This window comes from Triturus cristatus, chromosome 7, assembly GCF_964204655.1.
Source record: "Triturus cristatus chromosome 7, aTriCri1.1, whole genome shotgun sequence".
In the NCBI taxonomy this organism is placed as follows: Eukaryota; Metazoa; Chordata; class Amphibia; order Caudata; family Salamandridae; genus Triturus; species Triturus cristatus.
In genome coordinates, this window is record NC_140590.1 from 375320614 (window position 1) to 375334961 (window position 14348).

Sequence of the window (14348 nt, forward strand, 5' to 3'; positions counted from 1 at the left end):
AGAATGGAGTTCTACTCCATGATTAGCAGCAGCCCGTTCAACGAGGGCATTAAAGGCAGCAGTGTCCTCTGTGGGAGATGTTTTTATGTTATAAAGCTGCGTGTCATGGGTATCTGTTGCGGTACCCTGGTCTGTGGGGTCATCCCATGCCTGATCTGGGTCTTGCAGGTAATAATCAGGTACTGCGTCCGCCTCCGAAGGCGTAGGAGAAAACGAAAGGCGGATCCTGATGAAAGGGTTGAAACTGTTCATGAAGCACTGGCTCTGACCCTGCCGGCAATTTGTGTTTGAGAGGAATCTTGTAGGAGTCCAATCCACTCTCTGGCGTGATTTTCCGCTTGCGGAGCATCAACCTACCAGTGTTGGCGTCGATAAATTGTAGCCGTGAAGGCTCAGGATCAGTTTGTCCAGTGGATGTGGACTGTGTACCGGATCTGAGCCACGAGAGTGGAGCGGAGCGTGGAGTAGAGCGGTAGCGGCTGCGAAGCAGGGGAGAGCTGCCGCGAGCTGGGACTGAGCCTCGGTACTGGGACTGAGCTGTGAGAGCGTGTGTCTTCGCCGACAAACACCGGCAAGTACACCCGACGCCAGAGCTGAGCTGAGCTGAAATCTGCAGTAACTGCGTGTGCCCTCTATTGCCGGTACCGTAGGTGGTGGCTGGGTGCAGCGGTTGCTACGGACAGTCATCTAGCGGCGGGGAGTGGCGGTCGGGTGGTCCTATCCCACAGCTTGTACCCCCCCCCCCACCCCCCACCGCAGGAACAGCTTTCTGCAGCGTGAAGACAGCACGTTGTTTCTAATCAGTAAAAGACTTTACCACAGAGCCTCACAGAGTCCCTCGTTGCTGCATTCTGGACCTGTTGACCTGGTCCTGTGGACCTATTGACCTGTGGACCTGTTAATGATAATTACCAGCTATTTACCAAGCTACAGTGTGCTGTACCACTGTCTAATGCTTTATGCTGTAGTGGGAAAATAACCACTAATTTGCTGATAACCTCTAAGGTGATACCGAGCACTCGGGTCTCAACAGAGTGAAACGCAGAACGGCGGCGGCCGCAGCGGCGAATACGGCCTGACCAGCTAAAGGCCTGCCGTCGACCAGCGGTGCAGAGGAGATCAGGGAACAGTCTGAGGCGGACTAGAGTGTGAGCAGAGGACCAGAGACGCCAACGGAGCCCCAGCACCGGAGCGGCTAGAGGCGTCGGTGAGGAGCCTCGGGAATCGGTGGACTCAGACGAAGGAGGCGGTCAGCTCGAGTGGAGGCCTCCGGCAGTGAGACGGTGAGAGGGGTGCCTGGGTTTCGGGGAAGAGGTGGTGGTGATTTGAGCGGTCAGCGCTGCCATTCCCCGCCCCAGTGCCCCCCCAAAACGCCCTGCGCCCTCGATAGAGAGTCCATCCAACAATTTGTCTTGCGCCAAGAGGGATTCTGACGCCTCCTCAGAGCCCGCACTTCGCCTCGTAACACGTGGGGAAGCCCAAAATAACCATCCCCCGGGAAGGCGGAATAATCTACCGCCCCAGGATAAGGATATGGGTTTTAAGAAACTGAGGTCGCGAACCATTTTTATGAAACGAATGGGAACTGAAGAGGCAACCAGGAAGTCCTCCAATAAAGCGTTGAAAAGTGGACGGATAACAAGAACTCCAGCAATAACTAATTATTTTTCCACACTTACTACCAAAGACCAAACAGAAAGTCAACTGCAAAATAAAGGAACTAAACCCGAATTTAAGGAGGGTGGTAAAGACATATCGGGAGTATTACACGACCAATCAAGTGAACAAAACCTAACAAACCCTGAATTTGACCCAGAACAAAACTCTAGCCCTTCTGTTATAGAGGAATCCCCTCTGGAATCAGACTTATCTGGTCTAATTACTCCGAGTCTATTAAACATCCAACGCAGTACTGATTGTAACAACTTATGCCCAGAAACAATTGTCAAGGAGGACAATAAGAAGCTCGAACCGCAAATAAGGCCAGAGTAGATACTTACTAGTACACTTCAAAAATCCCCGGACCGAATAGTTGAACTCGAATACTCACCAGACCTTTACATGTTTAAATCCTCCAGCATAACTAATCACAACACTCCTTTGTCCAAATCACTCTTTATCTTGCAAGAAATTTTAGAATCAGTCCTCTCACTCTTAGGCCATATTCTGGAGAATTCAGACCAAACCCTTGACGCTCAAATAGGAATATTAAAATTCCTAGTAGAAGAAAAAAGAAAAAAAGATCACTCCGAGTCAACAAAAACACAAGAAAAGCCAGTAAACTCTCAAGAGGCAACAGGTAATAATAATAATATCACCAACATGCTGCAAGTTCAGGAAAAAAGCGACACCGGTACTCAAACGAAAGGTACTCAAACGAAAGGAAGACCAAATAAGGGAACCCAGAATAACCACCAGGAACCAACTTTATATTCCCTAAAGAAACTCTTCAGAGAAGATACAATTGACGCTCACAACCTATATCCTATTTTCACAAACACCAAAAATAAATCATCAACGCCCGGTTCGGTGAACGACCAAGGAAAGAAGGCAAACATCATCCTCGACGGTGAACAAGTGGGAGGCACACAAGAAATCAAGAAGAACCAAGAAGGAGCTAGGAAAAAAAGAGGAAAACCGCAACGTAGAATTAAAAAGAAGAAAGCGCGTAGACTTAAATTCCAGAAAGTAATAACTCCCCCCGCATCCCAGTACGAGCATGAAGAAAGCACAAAAACACCTACTCCCACAAAGGGAATACACCGAAACGTGGCGGAAAACACATACAATAAAATTCCTCGACAATATATCACTTTAAATCCAAGAGCTGAAGAATTTCACCTCAATCTAACAACTACAGGGTCAAGGGAGCGCTTTAAAGGGCCAGTTGATTACGACAAAAAAGCCCCTTTAGGGGAAGAAACATCATCAAAACTTTTACAAATAACAGAGCTTTTTCCCACAGACAGCATTCCCCTAAATCGAGGCAGAATAGTCAACCTTCTTCAACGCATAACTCCGTTACAAACCCTAACAAGAAAAGAGATCGACTTAGTAATATTCCCAAACAAAGAAAACACCAAAATAGCGGTGGTAGCATTTCGGTCACCGGTGTTACCAGGGATCATCCTAAGAGAACAAGAGACCCTACAAAAATGTGGCTATGATCTGGTCCCTACACAGGAAACCACAGTCAACCATCCGAAAAAATTGTCCAAAGGACCCTTATGGGAAAACCCCCAAACTCACTACAAAAATCCCTACAGCATTGAAGACTCAGAAACAAACTCAAATTCAGACCAAAATTTAAGAATCTCAGTAAAGAACGGAGAAAGAGAAGTTTGGAGCCATGATGCAGAAGCAAAGGAAGAAGCAAACTCGTTCCAGTCATGGTCATGGATTTCAGAGTCACTTAACGGTAGGAAAAATGCGAAACACCCGACTCAACCCGTTTAGCAACGACCTTTCGATAATATCCTGGAATATGGCAGGGAAAACCACAGAAAAAATGACGGAAGTCCTAAAAAATCGACCGGACATACTGGCATTACAGGAAACTTGGTCCATAAAAACTTTTTACCAGGACGGATATTCCGTTTATGACACCCCTACGCAGGAAGCTAAACTGGGACACGCAAAGGGAGGGATAGCTATCCTACTAAGGGAAGAGTATCTCTGGGCTCAAGAGATCGTTGACACCAATTCTAAGCAATTCCAGTGTATAAAAATCAGGTTGGAGATTCACTCCTCAGACCCCCAAAAAGGTTTATTACTCTTCAATGTATATGTCCCTCCCGGACTAAAGAACGATGTCCAATTCGAGGAAACCTTTGAAACTATTCAACAAATAATCGAAGCTCAATCTTACCCGCCATTCCTGATAATGGGTGATCTCAACGGAAAAATATCAACCAACGAAATCTCCAACTGGGCGAACTGGTACAAAGATGAAGTTCTAGAAATACCGGTGCCGACATTCCCGACTAGAAGTAGGGCTGATAAAAGGGGGAAAATGCTATTAGCGTCACTTCCAATACTAAATGGAATTATTTTGAATGGGAACGTGGAAGGTGACATTCCAGCATCACATACCAGACGGGGAAATAGTACCCTCTCAATCCTAGATTATATGATCAGCAGTATGGAGTTATTTGAGTCCGCCTCACATCTCCGCATCTACTTCACAGAAGAGAGTGACCACGCAATCCTGCTATTACATACGCAATGGAAGATAAGCACCTGCTCTCCTAGTCAAATCATGTATAAACATAGCACTGTGGAGGCAAAAACAAACCAAAGGAGGCTCTACTGGAATTCATCTATGTTAGATAAAATAACTACTCTAATCGATACAAATCATCTCCTAACTAAAGAATTCTCCGCTGATGTAATAACAAACTTTGAATCCATTATCGAGAACTTAAAGCAATTTTTTCGAAACAAATTGCAACAAGTCGCACCAGTAACGAATAAAAACTAAAATAAAACCTCAAATTCCGTAACTACAAAAAGATTAAACAAACTTATCAGAGCGCAATATGTGGACCGCTCAATCATAAGACAGGCAGAAATTAACAAACTGAAAAATCAACTTAAGCGAGAAAAGTGTCGCTTAAAAAGAATAACACAGGACAAAAACTGGGTCGATCTACAAATTGTGGCAAAACAGCGCAACCAACGATCATACTGGTCATTAATCACAAAGGAAACCGGAACAAAAAAGGCCCTGCATCCCATTCCAGTTCCACCTCAAGAATGGGAAATCTACCTGACAGCTTTGTACAGAGCAAACACGAGTAACGAAGAGGCTGTAAATCCTGGGAATAACAGCGAAGGTAACAACGTTCTGATCGGAACCGCCTCCCCGTTCTCAATAGAAATGCACATCCGAAATGCGAGATCCACAGGAGCCTCCGGCCCAGACCAAATCCCAATCAAGGTCTTGCAGGCAGATCCTAAGGGTTGGAGTAAGATGCTCTCTCCCCTCTTTAACTTCATCTTCAAAACAGGATCAGTGCCAAAATCCTGGAAGGGGAGTATCATAATACCGATCTTCAAAAAAGGGTCAAGACATCAGGCTGGCAACTATCGCCAAATAGCATTACTAGATGCCACGGGGAAAATCTTCGCCGCCGAAGTGTTGGACCAATTTAAAAATTGGGCATTTTCTCAGGATCTAATCCCCTTATATAAGGCCGGCTTCAGGCCTAACCATTCGGTTATCGATAACATCGCGACACTACAAACAATCCTCGACAAATACGTTGTAGGAAAATCCCAACCGGTATACGCAGCATTCATCGATTTCTCTACCGCATTTGATCGAGTAGACAGACCATCACTCTGGAAAAAACTGAGGAATTTAAAAATCCCTGAACAATTATTACAAATTATAATTACACTGCATTCGCACACGTGGTGTCAAGTGCAAATAGGGAGTGAAAAGGGCCTGACCAATATAATTCCAACAGCAAATGGTCTTAAACAGGGGTGTCTCTTAGCCCCCTTGTTATTTTCACTATATCTTAGTGATTTGCCTCAGCACTTGCAACAAACGCCAAGTCTGCCTCCAAAGATCGCAGCCCATAATATTCATGCCCTCTTATATGCAGACGATATCGTAATGTTAGATCTTACGCCCTTTGGCCTGCAAAGACTTCTAGACACTCTGAACAAATATAGCCAGGAAAACTTCTTAATCCCGAATCTCACCAAAACAAAAATAGTCTCCTTCTCAGGAAGAAAAAGAAGCACCAAATTTTGTTGGAGACTCGGCGCTGGAACAATAGAAGAGACAGAGGAATACACATACCTGGGTAGGATTTTCACTAAGACATTAAAAAACAATTTACAGGTTAATAACTTGACTAGGAAATCCGAGGTGCATGCCGGAGCCCTTCAAAGACTATACGTGGCTTCAGGCAACAGACATTTTTCATCCCTTCTCAAAGTATATAGTACAAAGATACCTCCAGTTTTATCATTTGCTTTGGAATATATTCCAATAAAACAGTGGTCATTCCTGGACCAAAAAGAAGGGAAGATACTGAGGAAAATGCTGAAGGTATCACATTCCACCCCGGTGCAAGCTCTTCGCCTCGAATTCTCTATCACGAGCTCCTATTCAAGAGCTATCGCAAACGTCATTAGGTGGGCATATAATCTGCTGCACGCAAAGGCTGGAACTCTCCGTTCACTACTTAAAATCGAGACCTTTGAATGTGACGCTCCGAAACAAGTATTCTTCAGCAACATGTCCACTGTATTTAAACTAGCTGAGATTAATGTTAACCTGTTGCTCACGTGGACTCCGTCACAATTGAAACTCTTTTTAAAATGTTTCACCCCCAGACTCAGTTATGACCTTGATTTTCCACACTGTGCGAAATTGACTCTGTATAAAAGTTTCACGGAAACAATCGCACCTAAGCAAGTGCAACAATACACATTCTTCAATCTCTCGCACGGAGCAAGGAGATCAATTATCCTGTTAAGGCTCGGCATTTTACCAGTGCTAACCACAACATCAAGATGGCACCCAAACGGATCTTCATTATGTAACTTCTGCCACGGAGGGGAGCAGGATGTAGAACATCTGTTATTCATATGCCCTAACCCAAAAGTAGTGGCAGCTAGGACAAAACATCTGTATCCTATATACATTAACTGCCGTATCACCACCGTAAAGGATTTGATCACAGTATGCAAATTTCCTCCTAATGAACTAGTTTGTTATAACTTTTATAAATTTTTAAAACCTTTTTTAGCTTTGTATTAATATGAAATTCTAAAAGTATATGTAACTGAATTTTATCGTATAAAATTTGTGGTCCTCAGTAGAGTACCAAAACAAATAAAATAAACTGAAACTGGTGGACACGTGTCTGAATCTCGAAAAGTCTCGACGCCGTGGGCGGCGGCAACCCAAACGTGATGTTGGTTGGCGCCGATGGAGCTTTCGAAGTTTTGAGCGTGTCGGGACCCGACGTAGAGTGGAGGGCTGCCCGTTCTCTGATGCGTTGCAACGATGCCGAGACCTGTTGTATGGTGAACGCCGATGGCTCTTTGGAACTGGTCGGCACCTTGGAGGTAGGCGTCGAAGCTGCCCCTGACTTTTTTGCAGGCATGGGGTCATCGATCCGGAGGGAGGTATCGACGCTCGTTGGAGTCGATGACTTGGCGTGCGCCGCCGTTCTCGACGTCGACGCAGACGGGGTGGCCACCTTGACTTTGGTGGTCGGGCCGATGTCTTCGGTTCCAGAGGCCGAGGTGCCTTTTGTGGACCGAGGGCCTTTTTCTTCGGCTCGGCACCCGTATCCGCTGCGGTGAGCTCGGCACCGAAATCCCTTTTTGTGCGGTCGGAGCCGATGACTTTTGCTGGCGTCGAAGGAGTGGAGGGCTTCGAGCCGATCAAAACCAGTTTCTCTTTCGGTTTCGATGGAACTGGTGCGATGGATGGTTTCGGGTTCTGGGACCCAGTCGTCTTCGATAATATTGGCTCTTGCGAAGTGTTCGAGGCAGGGCCTGAAGGCGGGGCCGAAGAACTGTGAGATTGATCTCGGGTAAGGCCCGAAGGCGATCCCTTGACCGGAGCCTCATTACGACGTAGTTTTTCGGCCTCCGTATCGACGGGGTGGCCTAGCTCCTCGCTGGAGCTATCTTCCTCGGCCCCAAAGGCCTCATCGTAGTCTCCTACCTCTTCGACGACTTCTTCTCTCTGAAAGACCACCTCATCGTCGTCTTCCGATCGGGAATCGTGTTCGGAAGCGGGGCTGGAGTCTACTTCTTCCACGCTCTCAGCGTCCTCGTCTTCGGTGCTAAAGATGTTGGCTGGGGCAGGCGCTGATTGCTGCGCCTCCAATCTCGCTGCCAGTCGATTCCGGAGAGTTTTCTTCGAGCGGAAGCGGGCACAGGCCATACATTTTGACTCATCGTGATCCGGTGAGAGACATTTATTGCATACCGGGTGGACGTCGATGTGTGGGTATTTTGCGTGGCATAAGGGACACCTTTTGAATGGAGTCCTCGATTCCATCGTGGATCGGAGTTTGAGGTTCGGATCGGGCGGATCCGAAAAGCTGGAAGAAGGTACTAAAGCACTAAAGAAACTAGTCGACACCGAACGGGAACAGTACCGACGACAACTAAAGGCCTTTTGGCCTTAAACTGAGTTTTCCTAACTTGAGCTAAGATAAGCACATCCAAACCCAATGGCGGAAAAAAACAATCTAAGGATGGAGGGGATGCCCATGCGCACTATGGTCCAGGGGAGGAGTCACCTATCTCGTGATACTTCGAAGACTCTTCCAGGACAACAATGTGCAATCATCCGGACCCAACACTAGGTGGCGATCTATGCACAGATATGAATTCAGCAGCCCACATGCCTCGAACATGCATATCATCATGGCCCTCACACCAGAAACCAGTCGAACATCCATCCAACTTAACTCCTGGCTAAAGGAGGTGACAGGCTGCATGTCCCCAAGTAGCCTGAAACTCAATGGTGAAAATATGGAAGTGTGGTAAGTAACAAACTTTCAAGTGGAATGGAATTGTCATGGCCGGAGCACTTAGGGGAGATTTTTAAACCCGCCTATGCAGTAAAAACCCTGGGTTTTTTAACTGATGTCAAACATACTATGGAAACCCAGGCCAGAAAACTGCTGTGACGAATCAGTTCGTGTCTAGGCTATGGAAACTTCAAGTACTACAGAACACTGCTGCCAGGATCCTTCATAAAATCCCCAAACACCATTCAGCCAGTCCGGCGCTAGCAGCCCTGCACTGGATGCCGGTTCAGAAAATAATTCAAGTTAAGGTGCTTTGCATCGTCCATTCGGTCATACATGGGAAAAGCCCACTCATCATCCAGAAACTAACCACCCCCTTCGTTCCAAGGAGGCCTCTTTGGTCTGGGGAGCTAGAGCTCCTGATGGTACCTAAGTTCAGCAGAGAAAGGGGCAGCGGCTATTCCTTTGCTTACCTTGTCCCTAAACTATGGAACTCTCTCCCCATTGCCCTCAGATTTCAACAGTCGGAAGCCAGTTTCAGAAAACGCCTAAAAACTCATCTTTTCTTTGCCCGGCACTAGCCTGAAGTTCATCAAGGCATTCCGGCTGGTGTGGTTGTTATCAGCACTGGAAGGCCCGGTCAGGAAGCTATGCCCTATACTAAAACATCAGAATAGAATAGTTATGCAGAGCCCTTTCTGCAACTGAGTCAGGTTGTGGGACAGGCAATACAATAGATTGATTAAGGTGGAATTGAAAAACGGTAGAAATGTAATATTGGTATGAAATACAATCTCTCTGCAATTGGAAGACATATTCTTCTAAAGTTTATGCCTGAAGCTCACTGACACCTCTGAGTGAAGTGATAGCAACTAGGAATGTCACCTACCAGGACAAAAACTGGAGAAGGCAGGAGCGGAGGGGTTCCAATTGAGGGCCCATTAATCTTAATCTTGTTAATACAATATTTAAGTTCCATGTAGGAGCTGGTGGCAGTCTAGGTGGAATGACTCTTTTAAGACCTTCCAGAAATGTTTTGATGACTGGAATCCTGGGGCCCGATTCACAGAACTAACTTAAAACAAAATCCTAAAATTACTACCATTTTGGTATTTACAGAAGGCACTTTCTCATTTTGGTATTCACAGAAGGCACTTACTCATTTCGGTATTCACAGAACTTAGTAGTCCTAACTTTAGGACTCCTAAATGCCTTCTGTGAATACCGAAAGTCTTAAAGTTGGGATTTTTCTCAGTTTAGGAATAGTAAAGTTAGGACTCCTAACTTTACTACTCCTAAACTGAGAAAAATCCTAACTTTAAGACTTTCGGTATTCACAGAAGGCATTTAGGAGTCCTAAAGTTAGGAGTCCTAACTTCTGTGAATACTGAAATGAGTAAGTGCCTTCTGTGAATACCAAAATGAGTAAGTGCCTTCTGTGAATAACAAAATGGTAGTAAGTTTAGGATTTTGTCTCAAGTTAGTTCTGTGAATCGGGCCCCTGAATAGGGAAGTGTGTTGTCTATTTTGTAGATATGCGACTACTGCCACTAGGTGTAACCTTATAGATGTAAAAAGTAAACCAGAGGTATGAAATGAAAAAAGTAGCAGACAATGTCTTGAAATTTGGCCGCAAATGGATAATCATGTTTGGAATGATGGTAGTGAATAAGCCTTTTCCATTTAGCAGCATGACAATAGTAGGCCTACGTGCCTCTTTAAGAATGTCCATGCACTGCTATCAGAGATTCAGGTAGCCAAATTCTAATACTTCAGAAGCCAGATCACACAGTTGAGGGAACTGAGATCTTGATGTCTGATTTCTCTGTGGTTCTGCATGAAAGGTTCTGCCTGTTCTGCAGTATTCTGTGGGGAACTACTGAGAGTTCCAGGACTGCGCCTGAACTTCTTCCTGGAGCAACTGCTGCTGTGGTGAAAGTTTGTGATTGCGAGGTGGAATGTTTGGAGGTGTGGAAGTGAGCACCAAGCAGTAACCATGTTGGATAATATCCAGCATCCACCGTTCTGAGGTGATATTCCGGCAGGCGGGAAAGTGGGCCACAGATGATGTTAGCATCTTATGACCCTCTTTGTAAATATTGGATTTTATTTACCTATAATGGTGATTTTCTTCTTTGAAGTTAAAGTACAGATTGGATATTGAAGTTATTCAATAATATTTATGTGTCATACCATATGTCTTTTTAACCCTGACCACCTCCTAAAGTAAGCCTTGACTGCCTACACATCTACCCTGAGAATGTCAAGTGCCCAAAGGAGGCCATTTCATTCTCCACTTGCAGTGCAATATTATTGTGGTCCCAGGACATCAGTTTTAAATGACAGTAACTACACATCATGTTTTCCAGTAATCAGTGACTGCCTGCAAGACACCCCCAAATAACCCTCTCACTAATCAGCTGAATCTTCAGAAACAAAGCAGGCAAAGTGGCACACCTGTGATGGATGAACTACTTAAATCACATTAAACTATATTACATTATTAGTATATATGCTACCCCAGTCCATAAAGTATATAATTGTCACTCTGGCATGTCAGCTATTTCAAGGACATAGCTATATTGTTATAATACTGCTAGGGCCCTGTCCTTGATCCCATCATCTCCACTGAAAAATTGAAATAAATTCCAGTGAGAGGTGAAAGGTACATAGGTTCTACCAGGAGAGAACCTCAGTGCTCACCGTGATTGGATCCGTACGGAGTGGCAATGCTTACAAAAATTCCTTTACCAATCTGCCATTACAAAGCTTGGTAGACACTCCCTGTTATCTCCAGGCTCTATCTGGATCCTAGCAACAGATCTACCTTTATTAATGCTACTCAACAGACTGGCTGCACCTAAAAGTAACAATTAAACATAAGGAACAGGAATTGTTTAAAGATGCATTAGATTTGGCTTCCCGTTAAAGAAGGTACAAAGTAAATCTTTTTTTTTTACTAATACAGGAGTATAATTGAATATCCAAATAAAAGTCTTACTGCTTTCTCCAATCTTCCTAAGATGCTGAAGAAGTCCAGGTTTAAGATCACTGGGAAGGAAGCGCCCGGCAAGCCCAGGTAGGAGTATTCTGCAAAGATAACAAAGAGTACACTTTATTTTCACTCTTGTTAACCTCAATGCCAGTGTGAGACAGAAGGCAGTCCTGTAGTAAGAGCACCCAATACAGGCCTTCTGGGATGATAGGCAAAAAGAGTTGGGCAAGATGTTTGCAAGACCTTTATTTATTTATTTATTTATTTATACAATTTATAGAGCACGCAAATACCCATGGGTGTCTCGGCGCTGGGGACAGCGAGCAATAACCAAAAAGAATAGACTATTGGCTGAAAAGCCATGTTTTTGTCATTTTTCTGAAAGCAAGTAAAGTCGGGCTAGCTTTGATGTGAATTGGAAGGGAATTCCAGAGCTTGGCCGTGGCGACAGTGAATCGTTTGTCACCCCACGATGCTGTCTTTGTACGGGGGACCCTTAGCAAGTTTGCTGTGGATGAGCGTAAGGCCCAATTAGGGATGTAGGCACCTAGGGCCTCATTCAAGATCAATGGTCTAGAGTTGCGCGAAGCTTTATATGCAATGCAGAGGGCCTTGAACTTAATGCGGTTTTTTATCGGGAGCCAATGATACTGTCGAAGTATGTGTGAAATGGATTTGTATTTGGGGGTTCCTGATAAGATTCTGGCCGCTGAGTTCTGGACCAGTTGTAGTTTATTGAGGACTTTGCTCTGTGCATTAATGAGGAGACCATTGCAGTAATCAATAGTAGACACGACTTATGTGCTTACTAGTGTCTTTCCAGCACTGAGAGGTAAAAAAGGTAAGAGCTTTTTTATCATTCTCCGTTTATGGAATGCGGATGAGACCACAGAATTAGCATGAGGAATGAAGGACAGTTTGTCATCAAATATAACGCCCAAGTTTCTGACCTTGGTTACCGGAAGTGGAGAGGGGACCCAATAAGGACGGCCACCAGGAGGAGGACCAGTCTGGCAGTAATTTGCCAAATATTATTACCTCTGTTTTCTCAGAGTTAAGTTTCAGGCAGTTGTTGGCCATCCAAATGCTGATGGCCAACATGCCTTTCTGGAAGTTGGCTGCTACTTCACCTCCATCATTATGCACTGCCAGCACCATTCGTGTGTCATCGGCATAAGACGTGAGACCCATCCCATGTGCTTTGATAACTTTGGCCAAGTCCGACATAGATGTTAAATAGTGTCGGACTCAGTGAAGATCCTTGCGGTACACCACACGGGAGGGTCAATTGTGGAGAACTAAAGGTGCCAAGACCCACTGATTGAGTGCGATTGGTAAGGAAGGAGGTCAGAAGGGCTCTAGCTGTATGTCTGATACCTATATTTGTGACACGGTCGATCAGGGTAGCATGATCAACCGCGTCGAATGCCGCTGTAAGGTCCGGCAGTATAAGAACAGCGGCACCCCCCTGATCTAGTATCATCTTGATATCCTCTGATGCTTTAATAAGCACTGTCTCGGTTCCGTGGCCCTTACGGAAACCAAATTGTGTCTCATCCAGGAGATGGTGATCTTCGATGTATTTAGATAGTTGGGTATTCATAACCTTTTCAAAGATTTTTGCTGGGAATGGCAGGCTAGCTATGGGTCTATAATTCTCAGGGTCATCAGGGTCAAGATTATGTTTTTTTAGCAGAGGTTTGATGATTGTTTTTTTCCAGATCCGTGGGTATATGCCTATCATAAACATTGCGTGGCAGATGTTAGAGAGGCTTAGCGCAGGATATATGTGTCTCTAAGGGACAGGTTGAGAAAGAACTTGTGCCCTGGACATTGTAAAGTACTGCAAAAGGACTGCAAAGAGCAGGCGTTACAGACCAGTGTAGCAGCTGAAAAGTATGTCCCAGCTGCAGAATAAGGGAAACAGCTTTTACCACACATTTTTTACCACATGTGCTGTTACCACGCAGGTAAGCACCACAGAGTTATGTATTGGTACCATTACCATGCAGTACTTTAACCACGCAGGTATCCTTTTTATTTTTATTTTTTTTAAATCACAACATTTTTATGCTGTTTTTTTTTTTTAAGTGATTTTGGGTTGGGTAGAGAGGGAAATGTGATATATGTAAAAAAGGAAGCAGGGAACGCTGGTGGGAGGAGCAGGTGCTCGGGGTCCGAATTTGGAACAGTGCTCAGAAAAAATATTAACGTGGTTCATATTTATTGATGACGTCTATGTGCTGTGGCAGGGCACGGAGACATAAGCAGACCAATTTATTTGTGATTTGAACAGGAACACATTGAATCAAAATGTTGTGGGGCAGAATAGTAAGACATCAATAGAATTCTTGGATATAAAGGTTTGGGTTAAGGGGGATAAATTGGAAACTACAATTTTTAGAAAGCCAACGGTGGGGAATACAATTATACACGCCAGTAGTTCGCTTCCTATACCCCTTATAAAAAGCATCCCCTTTGGAGAATTCTATAGAGCGAGGAGGGCAGTGCAGTACCCTAGAAGAATAGAAGATGAAATGAAATCTTGTTTTATTCAAAGGGGATATCCACTTCCAGTTTTAAAAACAGCCTCAGATAAAGTGAGGAATTTGAATTGAGAGAATGTATTGTTTGAACCATCTAAAACAGCGGTTAAGAAGTACAGGAGACAAAATGATACACCCAAATTTATAACAGCATACAACACTGAACATAAGAGATTAAGACAAAAAAAGCACTGGCACTTTGTTAAGGAGGACCCTGTAATAGGACAAGAATTGAAGAAAAATCCAGAAATAACATACAGAAAATCCAAATTACTGAGGGAGTATCTGGTTAGA

The 14348-nt window shown here is 44.5% G+C and overlaps 1 protein-coding gene across 2 annotated transcripts in view; it reads right to left on the reverse strand.

Annotated features, from left to right (window-relative positions):
• LOC146809713 (sacsin-like) overlaps positions 1-14348 on the reverse strand; it is a 287617-nt gene that overhangs the window by 85933 nt on the left and 187336 nt on the right. For both annotated transcript variants that reach the window (XM_085616552.1, XM_085616553.1), the window contains one exon: positions 11515-11603. In XM_085616552.1, coding sequence (XP_085472678.1) covers positions 11515-11603 — 89 coding nt within the window. The remainder of the gene's footprint in view (positions 1-11514; positions 11604-14348) is intronic.